Source organism: Aquila chrysaetos, chromosome 8, assembly GCF_900496995.4.
Source record: "Aquila chrysaetos chrysaetos chromosome 8, bAquChr1.4, whole genome shotgun sequence".
NCBI classification, from domain to species: domain Eukaryota; kingdom Metazoa; phylum Chordata; class Aves; order Accipitriformes; family Accipitridae; genus Aquila; species Aquila chrysaetos.
In genome coordinates this window covers 29,348,352-29,363,609 of record NC_044011.1, presented here as the reverse complement: position 1 = coordinate 29,363,609, position 15,258 = coordinate 29,348,352, and the positions used below count along the sequence as shown (strand labels likewise).

At 39.3% G+C, this 15,258-nt stretch overlaps 1 protein-coding gene across 1 annotated transcript in view; it reads left to right on the top strand.

Moving 5' to 3' along the window:
• PCSK2 (proprotein convertase subtilisin/kexin type 2) overlaps positions 1-15,258 on the top strand; it is a 114,501-nt gene that overhangs the window by 58,180 nt on the left and 41,063 nt on the right. Inside the window, exons 4-5 of the mRNA XM_030021976.2 lie at positions 334-442; positions 2,445-2,482. Of these exons, the coding sequence (XP_029877836.1) occupies positions 334-442; positions 2,445-2,482 (147 nt within the window). The remainder of the gene's footprint in view (positions 1-333; positions 443-2,444; positions 2,483-15,258) is intronic.

Below are 15,258 nucleotides of genomic sequence, written 5' to 3'. Positions count from 1 at the left end.
ACTTTTTACTGGATTGACCCACTGCCCTGACATGCTTAAGTAGAAAAGCCCTTTTTTGGGTCCAAAAGATGCAGTGTTTAACCTAATCTTATAAATCACAAAGAAGTGAATTTACTCAGGGTTCGTTTTTTGTTTAGTGTTTTGTTTTTTTCTTTTTTTTTTACTGCTGCATTATTGCCATAGATATGATTATGTACAGATGTGCACTCCAAAGCAAATGGGATATATTTTCCATACCAAAGATACATGCAAAAACGTAAAGCAAAATTCAGTAGCTGTGGAAATGTGTCTGTCAAGTAAAAAAAGCTATTCTTCTTTTTACTGATGTATTAGATTAACACTGGTCAAGCAGATGGGACTCCTGGACTTGACCTTAATGTAGCTGAAGCATGGCAGCTGGGATACACAGGGAAGGGAGTAACCATAGGAATTATGGATGATGGTAAGTGAAGACTGAGTGCTAATTTAGTATTTTTAAGTAGCTTTTTCCATGTAATCAAAGTCAAAAAAAGATTTAAAAGTAATAATGGATTGCTTGTAGTGGTGAGACTACCAGCCTCCTTAAAGACTTTGAGTTCTTCAGGGAAAACATGTTATAAAGACTTCACTAAGGATACTGAAGCATGGTTATCCAAGCATTAACAGTAGTTTGCAGTTATCGCTCAGATATCTGCCAGGGCTATAATGGCCATTAAGCCAAAGGAAAGACTCCCTTTGACTTCTGTAGGCACTGACTGGGGGAAGTAATTGCTGTGCAAAAAGTACTTAAGAAAACACTCTCTGGGTTACATTATTCTCAGAGTCATACTTGACAGCTGAAATAATTAAACACTTTCATGCTGAATGTCAATAAAGACCTGCATATTAAATGTATTACTAATTTGAGGCTAAGTTCAGGGAAGATGAAGATAAAAGGTACAGTTGCAGTCACAGCTGTTCTACTCATGGGTTCCTTGCTGAAGTACAGGAATTCTGTACAGTCTCTCAACGCTTTTCTTTGGGCTAAATTTTGAATGTTTTCCTTATATGGTGACTGAATAATATTAAAAATAAGTAAATAAAATGTCTGGATCCCCATATGTTTTCTAGGATCAACTGAGATCTGTCCTCACTTACTTCTGTTCCTCATTTGCTTACTCCTAAGACAAGGTTTTTGTGGAAGTAGGAAGGTAGACTCAGACACCTGTATATTGATGAGAGATCAATCTCACGTGAAAGATGCTCTCTCATGTGATGTCACGAGAAATCACAATTTCACTGATCCCACAGAGGCAGGACTAGCTTTCAGAATAGCTAGGCATGGCTGTGATGGGCATGATGAGAAACGATTTGAGCTTCAGGTCAGATAAAGCTGTTGGCCCATCAGATACAGCTTTTAGAGAAGGGAATAATTTGCCTTATATTCAATTCCAGTAACTCTGGAAGAGAGCACCTGAATAACATGATTCTTCATTGACACTTTTGTTGTCCACCTACCATTTGGATCAGTAAGGCTCTCCGCAGATACAAGGGTCTCTTCATGCAAATGTAGTGCTAAGTACCCTACATAATAGGAGGTAATCACTTCATCAGAATAACTATGATAATACAACATTCTCCTTGCAGTTAAAATTGAGCATATAATAGTGTGGTGGTTGGAGACATGGGGCAGAGTAATGACCAAAATGTAACATGAGATTGGTGGCCATTTCTTTGTATGTTTTAACTGGATATGTAATAGGACAGGTTATCCCGTCTGAGTGTAGATGTGCTGCTTCTGTTACACCATCCACTGGGATTTGTATATTTGCCATATGTAGAAAGATACCATGCATTAGAACGAGTATATTTCATACCACTGCCCTGTTACAGTCTTTAGCACACTACCAAGGTGCAGAGCCTATGCTCAGGTTTGCTAAAGTGGTCTAATCCAATATTAAAAGTTCTCTTTCATACACAAAATCCAAAATGTTTGCCTTGGTGATCTCCCCAAGTCTAGTTTAGGTAATTTTCTGTCTACTTAGTTTACGATTTTCCGTGGTTAAAAATACTCATTTTTATATCCTGTACTGATCCAGTGCTTACTGATCTTGTTAGTTTTGGTATGCTTTGAGATGATAGAACTTGTATAAAGATAAATTGTGATTTAAACTAATCTTAATAAGTAAATATGATCTAGTCTACAAAAGAGGTCAATAAATTTTGTCGCTGAGCTCACCTTTTCAATTGGCACCTGGTTTTTGACATAAATGATTGAAAACTCCTAGCTGGGACTGCATCAGTAATGGTACACCAGTTTAAAAGTCCACATTTAAAAACTGGAATCTCACTTCAGTCAGTTGCATTATTTGCCATGATCATTTTCTTATGGTTGCAAAGGAGTCTTGTTTTGTTCTGTGATTATTAGAAAATCTTTTTTGAAACTCTTAACCTTTGCTTTCTGTTTTGTCATTATCTTATTGCAGGAATTGATTATCTGCATCCTGATCTTGCATCAAATTATGTAAGTACACGCTGACCTTTCCGGTAAAATGTGGATTTTCTTGTTGTTGTAGTCCCTCTGCTACAAAATTTTAAATAATGAGTGGAACAACAGTACAGCTGAACTGCTGATCTTACAGATGATACGTTTCACATTGAAAGAAGCAGACTAAAAATGGGACTGCCTGTGCAAGGAATGGAAAGGTGACAAGGCTCTTTGTGGAAGAATGACAGTGCTGCCTCACATTAAATAAGCTGCAGCTTGCAATATTGGATTTAGGACAGAAATGAGTAACCTGGGAATTGGCTCTAAATCCTGCTATTAAGATGCAGAATGCACCTGTCACTTGGAGGGCCACAGAGCTGTGGGCTGTGGCAAGGCATGTATTAGCCTTTGAAACCTCCAGGAACAGCTTAATTCCTCTATAACAGGTGATTTGATGCAGTACTTCAAAGCATGTGCAGGGCAAATTGTGTATTCTCAGCGCACAGTGTGTCAATTGATTGTTCTGCAAACCTATCTCAGGCTTCAGACCTTCGGACTAGAGGATTTTTATCTTTCTTAATTCTTCTGGGCTCTCCCCAACCCCCCATGGACACTAGCACTCCTGTCTCCAGGCGTCTACAAGGGCTCCCAGCACCCGTGGACTGTGGGTTGCCTTTGTGGTACACTGGTCTCACACGGTGCTTGCGGCAGTCTGTTGGGCAATGGGCATCAAGAAGCAGTGGCTCCTTGCCAGGGGGGCTGCAGTGTCTCTGCTTTAGGTCTTGCTATTCTCCTGCAGTCAGTGGCTTCCTGAGGGAAGCCCAGGTTTCTTCAGCTAAGCAATGTGGTTTAGTTTGCAATTGCAATTAAATGAAAAGAAGGAACAAAGACAACGGGAAATTTTGGTAAAAACATGAGCCAGTCAGATAGAACAGCTCCAAAATGAGAAAGACAATTATTTTTACATACTTCCAATTTGGAAAATAATAACGCACAGGATGAAAATCTATTTGTTGTTGCAAGTAGCAAAGCGCATTTGGTAGAGAATAAATGGATATAGAAGGTGTTTACTTTGGACAAGGAATTTGGAAAATAGCTGACCGCAGAGGTAAAGTGCAGGACAGGTAGTTTCACTCCTTATGAACTGATTTAATAACTTGATAGCGGCTAATTAAACCCTGTGCCCTGACTGCAAAATTCTCTCCCAAGGGAATAACTCAGTAGGATGTTCCCATAAATTGATACAAATAAAGAAGTTTGTAAAAGGCAGCCTTTTTCTTTGCAGGAATTGTCCTCTGTGTGTATGTTCTAGCATATGATCTGGGCAAAGCACACACTCTTTACTCACTTTCCAGCAGCAGGTGTGGACAAAGTATGTGGGAATATTCTGGTTCTAAAAATCATGTTTCAAATAAGCAAGAAGTCTGTACGCCATATCTGATACAATGTCAAATCGGAACAGTTCTGTTGTTAACAGTGAACCTAAGATCGCGCCCAGAAACCAAAAATAGATTTCTCAGTAATACAATGTTTTCTCTTTTAATTCTAAAAATATTTTCCATTTGATGGATAAATATTTGTCAGGCTTAGCAGAAATGTATTGGGTTTAGAGTGGCAACAGTGAGTATTCTAGAAATTAATGGAAAATGACACGGAGAATGAGGAAGACTGAGGAAGACAGTCATTAAAGGAGCAGCAGAAACCCCATCTGAAAGATCAGTCTTAAAGGAGATACCACCCCAATGCTTTCAATACAGAAATACAAAAATATGAGCTATCACATGAAATCTGTGGTTCTAGGCTGTCACAGCACTGGGGAGAAAAAAAAGAAAAAAAAAAGCTTGAGTTTAAATTGTTCTTATCTCAACCCACAAGTTTTACTTTTTTGACTATTCTCCCCATCCCACTTGGAGGGGGGAAGTGAGTGAGCAGATGCGTGGTGCCTAGTTGCTGGCTGGGCTTAAACCACAAGAGTAGTTCATCTTTATTGCCTAAGGTTCACTTTTAATTCCATGCTGAATATACCAGAGGACGCAGCAAGGAAACATGCTGATAAATCAGCACATTATATGCAAGGTAACTAGTAAAAGGGTAAACTTGGTAACCAGTAAGAGGTGCTGGTACCTCCTCACACAGAGCTGGCTGCAGTTGCTGTGTCTGAGAGGTGGCTGGCTGAAGGGCAAGGTTGACTCCTGCTCCCGCTGCTAAAATCTGCCGTCTCTTCCCTTGCCCGAGTACAGCACAGCAGTTGCAGGGCTTGGTTCATCTGCACTTTGCCTCTCCTCCTCTCGCTGCAAGGCTGTGTAGGCCTCCTTAAGTCCTAGGAGATCCTGCTCTGACAGCAGCTACTGTGTCTCAGAGACCGTGGGGGCCTTTTCTCCCAGTAGGTAGTAATTTGGGCATGAACTAAAGACAAGGACTTAAATTCAGCTGAAAGAAAGATCAGTTTAGATGTAAAAATGCAATGAAATGAGTCTCTTAAGGAACGAGTTGTTAACTCACTTCAGGCTGGCGTAGCAATTGCAGTCACCTTTGTACAATTCCTATACCACGTTTGGTGTTTCATGACATTTGCACTTTGGGGCAGCTTTCTCTTAAGTTATATTGTTTATTTTTAGGAAATTAAAAGCCTACAGCTTATGTTTCTCAAGTGTGTAAGTGCCTGCATACCCTGGCAATGTCTGCACATCTTGCTTGGAAAATTGGGAGCAATTAGAAAGTCTCTCAAAGGTGGTGTTTTTGGCACTTGAGCACTTTTCAAGTACAAAATCTTGGCATTAGTTACTCAGTTTAATGTGGCTTTTATGTTTTTGACTTGCTGGTTTTCTTGCTTGAATAGTTTAATGGGGGTTAGCACTTAGACAAAATAGAGGGTCAAGGAAGAGAAAGAGCTTTCTAAAGAAAAAAACCCATTTGTCCTAAAAATTGCTGAACTATGACCTATCATGTAGAGTGCACTTCTATCCATATTTTTCTCTGCAGTTTCTGAGTTTTACCGCCTGAATCATCCATTTGTCTTTTTAATGCACATTATATACATGAGAAGGAGTGTGCCTGCTCACAGGCTGGATGGGCTGCTCTCCCAGCACCCCCTCCCTGCTTGCTGCAGTATAACTACTTGCTTTTCTGGGATCAGGGGGTTATGGCAAAGCTGGAATTTTCCATTCTGCACCGTGAATGCAAAGAAACTCATTGTCAAACGATCAATATTTTCTTCCAAGCCTTGGAAACCCTGCAGAGGTTCAGCCTTCAGGAAATTATTTTTTTCCCTGCAAAGAGAGCCCTTCATTATGAACTGATAATTAAAAGCTGAAGCCTAATGTACTCCATGGTTTTCTTTCAACTCAGACTGTACATACAAAGCCAGCAATTTTCAGGACTGAGTTCTCCAAGATACAGCATCTGAGTGAGAAAAGAAAAGTGAAGTAACAAGGGCTGCATATTAGCTATGCCTAAAAAAAAAGGAGAACAGCAGCTGCGGGGGGTGTACGTTACAAATTTCAGTACGTTGTTTTAAAGAAAAACCTAAGAGAGCAAATGTTGTGCCACGAACAGAAACATAAGCTAATCTGTCTCTTGTATCAGTTTGTATTGCAGTACTTTTATAGTTGGACAATGTCTGCTGGTGAACGTGAGTGTAGTTGCATTATCCCGCTTACAGCAGCAGGGAGCTGATCATCTCATGTAAGTGGGTTTGTCCCTGATTAGCAGTAGTGAGGAAAATTAGGATCCCACCAAGAGACTCAGGCCAGGAGTAGAAAAATTGCTGGTTTCATTCGGTGTCTGAACTCTGTCTGAAGCTGAAAGCTTGTTTAAAAAAACTGAGGAGGGAGAGAGTACAAGACAAACATTTACCATAGGAAAACTGGAGGTGACTATGTGAATAGGTAACTTTTTTACAGAGTACTGTTACATGTAAAATGAGAATCATGCCGCAATTCTTAATAATAGTAATATAACATATTCAGATAAGAAAAAAAGATTTTGAAATCTGTGGAATTACACAGATGTAATGTGCACAAACAAACATGCAGTCATCCTAGCAGCGCTTCATTGCTGTCCTTCCCCTAACTGTTTCTGGTTTTTCTTCTCTGTAACATGTGTCTTTATGGTACAACCTTACGTTCTGTCTTCCAAGGTCCTTACCAGCTGTCAGTCAAGCTGTACGCAGGAAAAGGTTTGCTGAGCAAAAAAGGCCATATGTAAGGAATGAGGGAAGACTTTCTGGAGTTACCCTGGGGTTAATTGAAGCTTTCTGTCATCCACCATTTCTTATTCAAATGTAAACAGCAGGTGGTCTTACCTGTCTTCTCTTTCCACTTTGGCAACATGTCCAAACACAAAGCAGTCTCTCTCTCACAACTTTTGGTAACTTTTCACCAGCTAATATGATAACAGCTCCTCCTGCCTTGCTGAGAGACAAACAGAAGCATATTTTTGGAATAATTATCTTATCACATAAGCAGTGAAATGTTCTAATTCTGTTATGAGCTGCAATTTCCATTGTTTACTATAGGAAGAAAACATCATTGAATAATCTTAACAGCCACAAAAGAAATAAGGAATAGTCCAGGCAATAAATCATACACTGCAATATGTATTTAGAAAGTCTGTGTTTCCTTCCTTAGCATGAATTCTGAGTATGCCTTGGCATCCTTGCATGCTGCCCAAAGGACCGGCAAGTTGTTCTGGAGGCCATGAGCCTGATCTCAATGATTTACCAGTATAAATCATCAGTATCTCCACTAAAATCACTGGGACCTAATTGTGGGGGTTTGTAAGTTGACTAAGCTCCATTGACTTCTGTTGAACCATGCTGCTTTGACCCTGATGATCTGCCCCACAGAAATCCCAGCTGATGTAATTGCCCAAGCCCAATAGAGTTCACGTATAACTGATGGTGAGAAAAACATTACCCTTCCAAGACCAAAATCTGTTGGAAACCCTCTGAAGACCTTGAAAAGCTCCCAGTGTCTCCACACTGATTAATATCAGCCCAGGAGATCTACAGGGAACATAAAGCCATACCGAGGCAGAGTCAGGTTCATATTTGCCTGGTGTCAGTGAATGATGTCAGTTAGCTTTATGAGATCCGATTTCTACGGCATGATTTTCAAAAGATCCTGAGACAGTTACACTGCCGTTTCCTACTGCATTTCAAAGGGTTGTTGAGCAAATGCACTAGACACTTAATTTCAATAAACCTTTACTGCTAATACATCAAAGGTATTTTATGGGCAAACTGCGTGCTGGCCATTGTTGCTAGTACGTATTTTTAGTGGCAATGTTGAAATAACACATTATCGAAAAATAAAGAACAGAATAATCTGTTTCAGATGTTTAACACATCACTAATTGGATTTTGGCTTGGCTGGTTTCATATTTTTTTGGTGTTGCTTTGGAGTTGTTTTTTTTGCTAATAGGTTTTCTGAAATAAACACTAGCATAACAATTAAAAATTATCAACCAAAACCTGGGATAAATTCACAGTAGCTTCTACTAACACTGAAAATTCAGTAAGCACACTGTTGGATGGATGCTGTTAAAGCAGACTGTGGCAGAAATTTCATCAAGAAATTTTTGAGACAAAATTAAACCTCTCTTTTGCCAGGATAGAAAGATGGTTGAAGTGTTTAATGCCAGGCTGACTGATGCCTTAGCAACTGAAAGTGATGGCCTTCTGTTGGGCTGTTTATGCTGCTCAGGTGGCTTCTGGCAGCTAAGGCGCTGGTGTTAGCATTTAGAGGATGATCATTCAGGACATGCAAGACAATGAAGTTTCACTGGAATAAATTAGAGGTTACTGGGAAGAGAATGAAGTTCTCTGTTTCAGAGTTGTCAATTTTTTTCTGTTATTCTGTGCTGATCCTGATCTGGGCTCATCTCTCTGTTCTGTGCAATCTGTTTTTTTTCTCTGAACATATGAAAGGCTGAAAAAGAGACAATGCCTTCTCTGATAAGATCTGCCAGCCAAATAAGGTTCTCTGTGTACTTGAAAGGGTGTTCTGGGTTTGTCACATGCAGAAAACATAATGGGTCCTGCAAACAGTCCTCCCCTGCTCCCAACAGTAACTGTTTTTGCAGGTACATGTCACAGTGGTGCTCGTGTACTGAAGTCTAAATAAGATGACTGTACAGTTCCTCTCCTCTGCCTTGTAGCTACTTAATATGAGCACTGCTAATGAGAGAGAAGCCATGGTGCTATGGATTTTAAAAGGAAATGTCAGTATCTTCTTACTTCATGAAAGATAAAACTGCTTTGTAACCATAGATGTTATCACAGCCTTCTAGCTTTCAACTCAATTAAAAAGATGGAACAGCAAAAAGAATTTGAAGACTGTTTCTCCTCTGGATTATTTCGTATAGCCAGAGGGCATAGAAAGAGCCTTTTTCTGCAAAGGAGGCTGCAACTTGTGAAGGAGGTGTGATTGCCTTAAGGATAGATGATTTGTGTCACATACAGAGCTGTGTTTGCAGCTGAAAACTGGATTTCTCACACTGAAAGATGTTATGCTAACTGCTTTGCTAAAGCCCATTATGAGAGATCTGGGCCCTGAATGCTTGGCAAGTTCTGGGGCTTGATGCTTAACACCATCTATACAGCTGGAGTTGGCATTGCTCCACTGATGTTGGCCTCTTCAGGGGGATGCACTGATTTATACTGGCTATAAAATACCCTCAAAGTACAATTCCTTTAGAATCAGAAAGATACTAACGTATTGTAGTTGCATTTGCCTGAGATTATTTTCAGAGCAATGAATGCTGCAAAAAGTTTCCAGCTTTATTCTATATTTGAACCACCTGAGAGGGGTAATCTTCCAAGTTAAATGCATGCCTGGTGTGCAAGCAATGTGAGATGGTGCCAGAGACTTGCTTTGCAAGCTGAAGACCATGCATTGTCCTCAGAGTTTTTCTCTATAATCAATGTACTTAATTAATCAGCTGCACACTGAGAAAGTGCAAGGTGGCTAATTGCTTTAATCATTAAGCAGTGGTATTAATTTTCACTTAAGACATCATCTGTGGAAAGTAAATTAAGTTTAAATGAGAAATGCACAGGGATGGAAGAGAGCAGATAAGGACATTTCTGCATCAGTTCTGGCTGGGGCTTTTGAAATTGGCTTGTGCCTCTTTCCAGGGTTCTCCAAGTAAATTTTTTTGAAATATTTTCTTCTTTTATTTGGGCAAGAAAAGTAGAGGAAAGATGTTAGGCCTCACTGTTTGCCATGGAGGGACCTGGTATTGCTTTGTTTTGGTTTTTTATTACCTCCCTTTCTGTAGACAAATTTGCTTTTGGAACTGGCCTGAAATCTTCTACTAGAACAATATTTTTGCTAGTAAAGATGAGTGTTTTATAAAATCAAAGTGTCCATGGGAAAATAAAAGTGAAATATTTTTATTTTGGATCAGTTCAACCTCGTTTTAAATATTTGACTTCTAGAACACCCTGAATTAAAACAGCAGCAACAAACTTCCACTCTGGTGCATAGTCCGCTTGGGACTACAGGGTCAGATACACAGTCCCCTGGAGGCAGTGCACGCCATGTAATTTTAAAACCAAGTTCAACAAAATGAAATAAAGAGCTGCTGTTTCCTCAAAGTGGAAATACCACGTTGTGGGTCAAAAAAGGCAAAAACATTTTTTAAGATTTTTCCATTTGGAAGCTGTGTGTAATTTTCTGTTTTTCAAAGAATAGTTATTTTAACTGCTCATACTGTTTAAGACACTAACCAGTGTTGAAATCCCTCAACGGCCGTCAGCATTGAAATGGAACTTAATTAAAATTCATGCAATAGTTACATTTTGGCTACCAAGGTATCACCAGGGAACTCTGAATTACATGGTGCATGTGGGGAACGCTAGTCCCTCACAAAGCTTCATCAAAATTTGACAGGTGTTAGGGAGAGACTTTCAGGCCCAGTGATGATTTTGGCAAGGAAAGTCTCAAACCCACTGTTAGCTAGTGGGCATGCAGCTGGTTTCAAAAGGAGAGTTTTGGCCAAGCCCTTTGGATAAGCCAAACTTGCAGAAGAGGAGAGCAGTGAGACACGAGGAGTCCACTTTCTTCTGCAAAACCGTAATAGACTAAATACAGTAGATAAAGATGCAGATGATCTCCAATACTTTAAACACCTCTTTTTCACTGTGCCTGTAAAATAACTTGGTTCATTTGAAATTAATTAAATTTTTTTCTGTCCTGGCACTTCATCTTGACATGGTTGGTTGCTTTGCATTGTTTGATTTTAGTTGTATGCATTTATGTTCTCCATGTTAATATTTTTCTTCTCAGTAGCTATATAGGTGGTTAAGATATTTTTAAACGCCTGCCCTATTTCAGATTGCTTTGATTTAAATATAATGTTCTTCACTTCTGTTGCATTCCCAACAGAAGCAATAAGCATAATGAACATCTCTTACAGGGGAACGGAATAGCAGTGCACAATGTCTAATAAAATGTTGGCCTCACTGAAGTCACTGGTAGTTTTTCCATTAAGTTCAGAGCAATCAGAAATTTGACAGATCATATAAATAACAGGTTGGTAATATTTTTTCTACTGTGTATTTCATTTTTTTAAATCATCATAGTAAGAGACATAGGCTTCCTAGCTTCAACTGGGCAAGTAATGATACTAAGAGCTGTGAAACATGACTGCCTGGGATAAGATGTTTTACTGTAGAACAGGAGCTTGTATTTGATGACACTTCGGCCTCTTCCAGTGCTGTGTAGCTGTTGCTTGGTGAAAGTTAAATGGATATGGTAGTGCATCTCCCAGTTACACGTTCTCTGTGCTGTCCTTAACTCATAAGCTTTGATGTAGATTGGGGATCGCTGGAAGTGTTCTGCAGACAGGTTGTGGTCAGGATTTTATTGAAGGAAGTGAATCTCTCTTTGAATATGTACAAAGGAGAGCACAAAGGCTGTGCTGTGTTCGACTTCATAATTTCAATGCTAGTACATGCTTTTTAGTATTACTTCTTGTGAGAAACTAAATCACTTTAATTCAGTGGCACTTAACTCAGTTGCAGAGTTAGTCAACAGTGATACCATGTCTGGCTGATGTAATTGTGAATCTTTCTTTCAGTCAGCTAATGATGTCTAGGGCATTTCTTAAATTTACGCATCCAGTAAATTGCTGTGAAAATATTAGCTGTGATCAAATATACTACTCTTTAAGAGAAGAACCTGGAATGATCATGTACTATTTAAAAGCATAAACACTTGCAAAATGTAGTGTGTAGATGAGAATGTCTGTTCTGAAGATTGTACTTTCTCTCCCTGAAATTTTGGATTTAGCTGTCTGTTGGTTTTGCTGATGCCACACGGAATACACAATGCAAATTTTTTAATTAATGCAAAAGTGTATAAATTGGTCCATTAAAATCTCTGAGAACCCAGCATGTCTTGACAGATTAATCATTAATACTGCCCTGGGATGCTCTCAAACTATGCTAAAGAGGTCAGCATGCAACTGGAATAAAACAGAATAGATCTTCACAACCCTTTAACTCTAAGGCATGTAAATCAACCTGTGTTTGCTTTTTGTGACACAAGAAATGTAGATAATAGTTTGCACTGTGTTTTTTCAGTCTCTGCTCTGAAGTATTCACTTCCTTTTGATTCACCTACAATGTCACTTTTATGTGGCCATTCATTATCTTCCACATTCATGCAATTTAGGTGAAACACCAGTTGTTAACGGTTTCTTCTCTTGTCAGCTGAGAAACCTTTCAGAAGGCGGCAAATACCCAACCACTCTTCTGTCTCATCTGTTCTTACTTTCAGTTCCTCTGTATCACCAGAATAGCTCTCCCTGTCCTCCCCTCTCCATAACCAACACGGACCAGGCCGGTCTGTTGTAGCTAGCTCCCCAAACCATCTAAGCCACTTTGATTTCCCTCTTTGCAAAGCCGCAGTTTGCCAGTTTTGTAACAGTTGATTGGTGTAACCTGTTAAAGTGGTCATCCTTAATATCCCGCAAGTTTCTTTTAGAAGTGCCATTATAACTACATGTCCAGCATTCCTGCACTTTGCTGTGAGCATTGCTGATAATTGATCAGTTCTTAATGACTCTGACTGCGATGCCTTTGCAGTCACAGAGAGCGATGTGGGTGCCAACACCTGCTAGCCACGCACAGCAGCAGGGAAGTGGGTGCTCTTTGCCCAGACCATGTCATGCAAAATGGCTGGATTCAAATGACTGCTGAGTTTGTACTGCAAACTATGAGCTATAGATTTTCTTAGACTGATGGAAAAAATTGTCCCTTATCCACCACATGCCACTTGAGACCTTTATGCTGGGTGTGATCTGAATCCTGCCTGCTGTGTTTGGTGGGAGAGCCCATAGCAGACTTGGATCTGGATTTGGTAGACTTTGGATCGGGCTTATTGAGGGGAGCAAGACGGCTTAGCTCCCCTTCTCTTCCAGCTCATCCATCCAAGAGGCTGTAAGCACTGGCTGCCATCAAAATGCTACAAACACAACCTTTACTGCAGCTCAGCACCCAACACATATTTGATGTACTGACAAAGTTGTCAGTTATTTCTTACAGGAATATAACTAAGAATAATGGACCTGAACCTCATTTCTCTGCTGCCAGCTTGATACCTCTATTACTTTCTCAACTTCAGTAGGTCACACTAATACATAATCAAAGTATCTGAAGGGGAAAAAAAATCCATGTATTGGAAAGGGAATATGGGCAAGGTTTTTACTAAAATGGAACACTAAAGCTAGATTAAATGTGTGTTCATAGTGTTTTTCAGTAAAAGTCATTGCACAATTTGTATTTGCTATTATGATAAAATAATCCAATGGTTTATATATCTCTAGCCACTCAGATGCCAGTTTTTTTCTCCCCTCCTGCGTCACCCTCCTTGCCCCAAATTAAAGGAGGAGTTCATTCCATAGTCTGAAGATTTAAAGCTTTAAATTTCCTACTTGCCCTGAAAATCTTTAACAGTAACTAGTTGCTTAATTTATTTTTATTTTACTAATATAATTGTCTTAGCAATATGCCTCCCTGTGAACATCCAGTAGCCCCTCAGTATGTTGCAGGCATAGCTTAAAGATTCTTGTGCACCCCCTCTGAAAATTAACGAATGTTTGGCTGAGCAAACAAAGGTTTCATTTTTTTTTGTAGGTTAACTGCTTTTGCCTTCAGAGCTCTGGTTCTAAGTAATTAACAACTGGTGGTGTGCTTCATGCTTCCTCCACATCAACCTGAAAATTGTGGAGCAGGCTAAGAATGCCAAGAGGTGAATTGTGAAGCAGCCTCTTTATTATAAGCATAAGTTCATTTGGTTGCTTGCTTTTTCACAGAGTCTCATGCCTGCCTCAATTTCTTACTCTTTTTCCTATGTCAGGTGAAGATGCAGGGGAGAGGAAATGGAGGATATTTCAATAAGCTAGTTTTATTTATAAAACTTTGTTAGGGGAAAAAAAATAATTCTCCACTTCTTAAAAATTCTGCCCAGCCTAAATTTTCTCTGAGCCAAGCATTAGCAAACAGCTGCAGAGAGTTAGATGGCGTTTAGCTGGATGCATTTGGACTTTCATTTTGTTTTCTGGGAAAACATTCAACAGTCTTGGTACCTAAGAATGGAATTGATAGTTTTTTCTGTTCTTTGAAGCTTGAAAAAGTTTGTGCTTTTTTTTTTTTTTTTTTTTTTTTTTGATGTATACCTGTGTGGTATACATCGCTGCTGTACTGCCCAGGTGCTTTATCCCCATGTGAAATAGAAGAGATTGTTTAGCCACAGCCTTTCTTTTTGAAGATGCTCACATGCTGAAGAGCACCAGCCAGCAATGCAACTCATGGTGGTTTTCTGATTTTGTCTGCAGGGGAAGTAGGAAGGAAATTAGTGGGGAAAAAAAGTAAAATAAGAGGTTGTGTGACATTGTAGCGCCAAGTGGTATGTAGAGAGAATCATCAGTTACTTGACAAAGGAAATCTGTTTAACGTAGAAAAACACAATGTAAGATGATCTTAGTGAGACTATTTTTCTTCATAAATGTAACTTTAAAAATAATGCTACCTTAATGAAGATAAATATAAACGTTAACATAAGACTCCATGGTTTTTTTCGGCTGCATTTTTTTTTGTTTGTTTTTAAACCTAAAACAGTTTTTCTTGATGCTTGATGAGTGTTGAGGAAATTGAAGTAAGAGCTTTTTCAGTAATAACTACAAAATGAAATCACCATTGCAGTGTGCTCTATGCTTGCTCATTCTGTAGCCAAGCAGGTCGTCTAGTGAATACCTGAAACTGGAATACCAGGAGGACTTATGGGCACCTCAGGTATTATTCAGGACCCAGCACACTTCTCTGCTCCATCCATTTCAAATGATGCTCTGATGTATTATTTGGTGACTGTTTTGAAGAGGAGGATGGCAGAAAAGCATGCTGCTGTCTTATTCATTATTCAAGTTCTGGCTGGTGTTGTCTGGCTGAGTATTTTTACTTTTATGATGTACCTGTAAGAACTGGGTAAAAGGCTTACGTTTCTGGAGAGAGATGACAGTATTCACCGGCAGTGAATTTGCTCTTTAAAGTTAATATTTTTGAACACAGCCCATTACTTTGTGGATATATTCTTGGTGTTGACAAGGTCTTGAACGCAGCTCTGAATTCACTGGATAGTAGTATAGGGCATGTAAATTAGTTCACGTAGAGGCAGAGCTATTTAAGAAGTTGCAGGGTTTTTTTCATTTCCATTTAAAAAAAAAACAACACACAAACCAAAACAAAATACAACAGCATGCTTCCCATGGCAGAGGGGAGAAGGCTTACTGTATGACTACTGACTTAG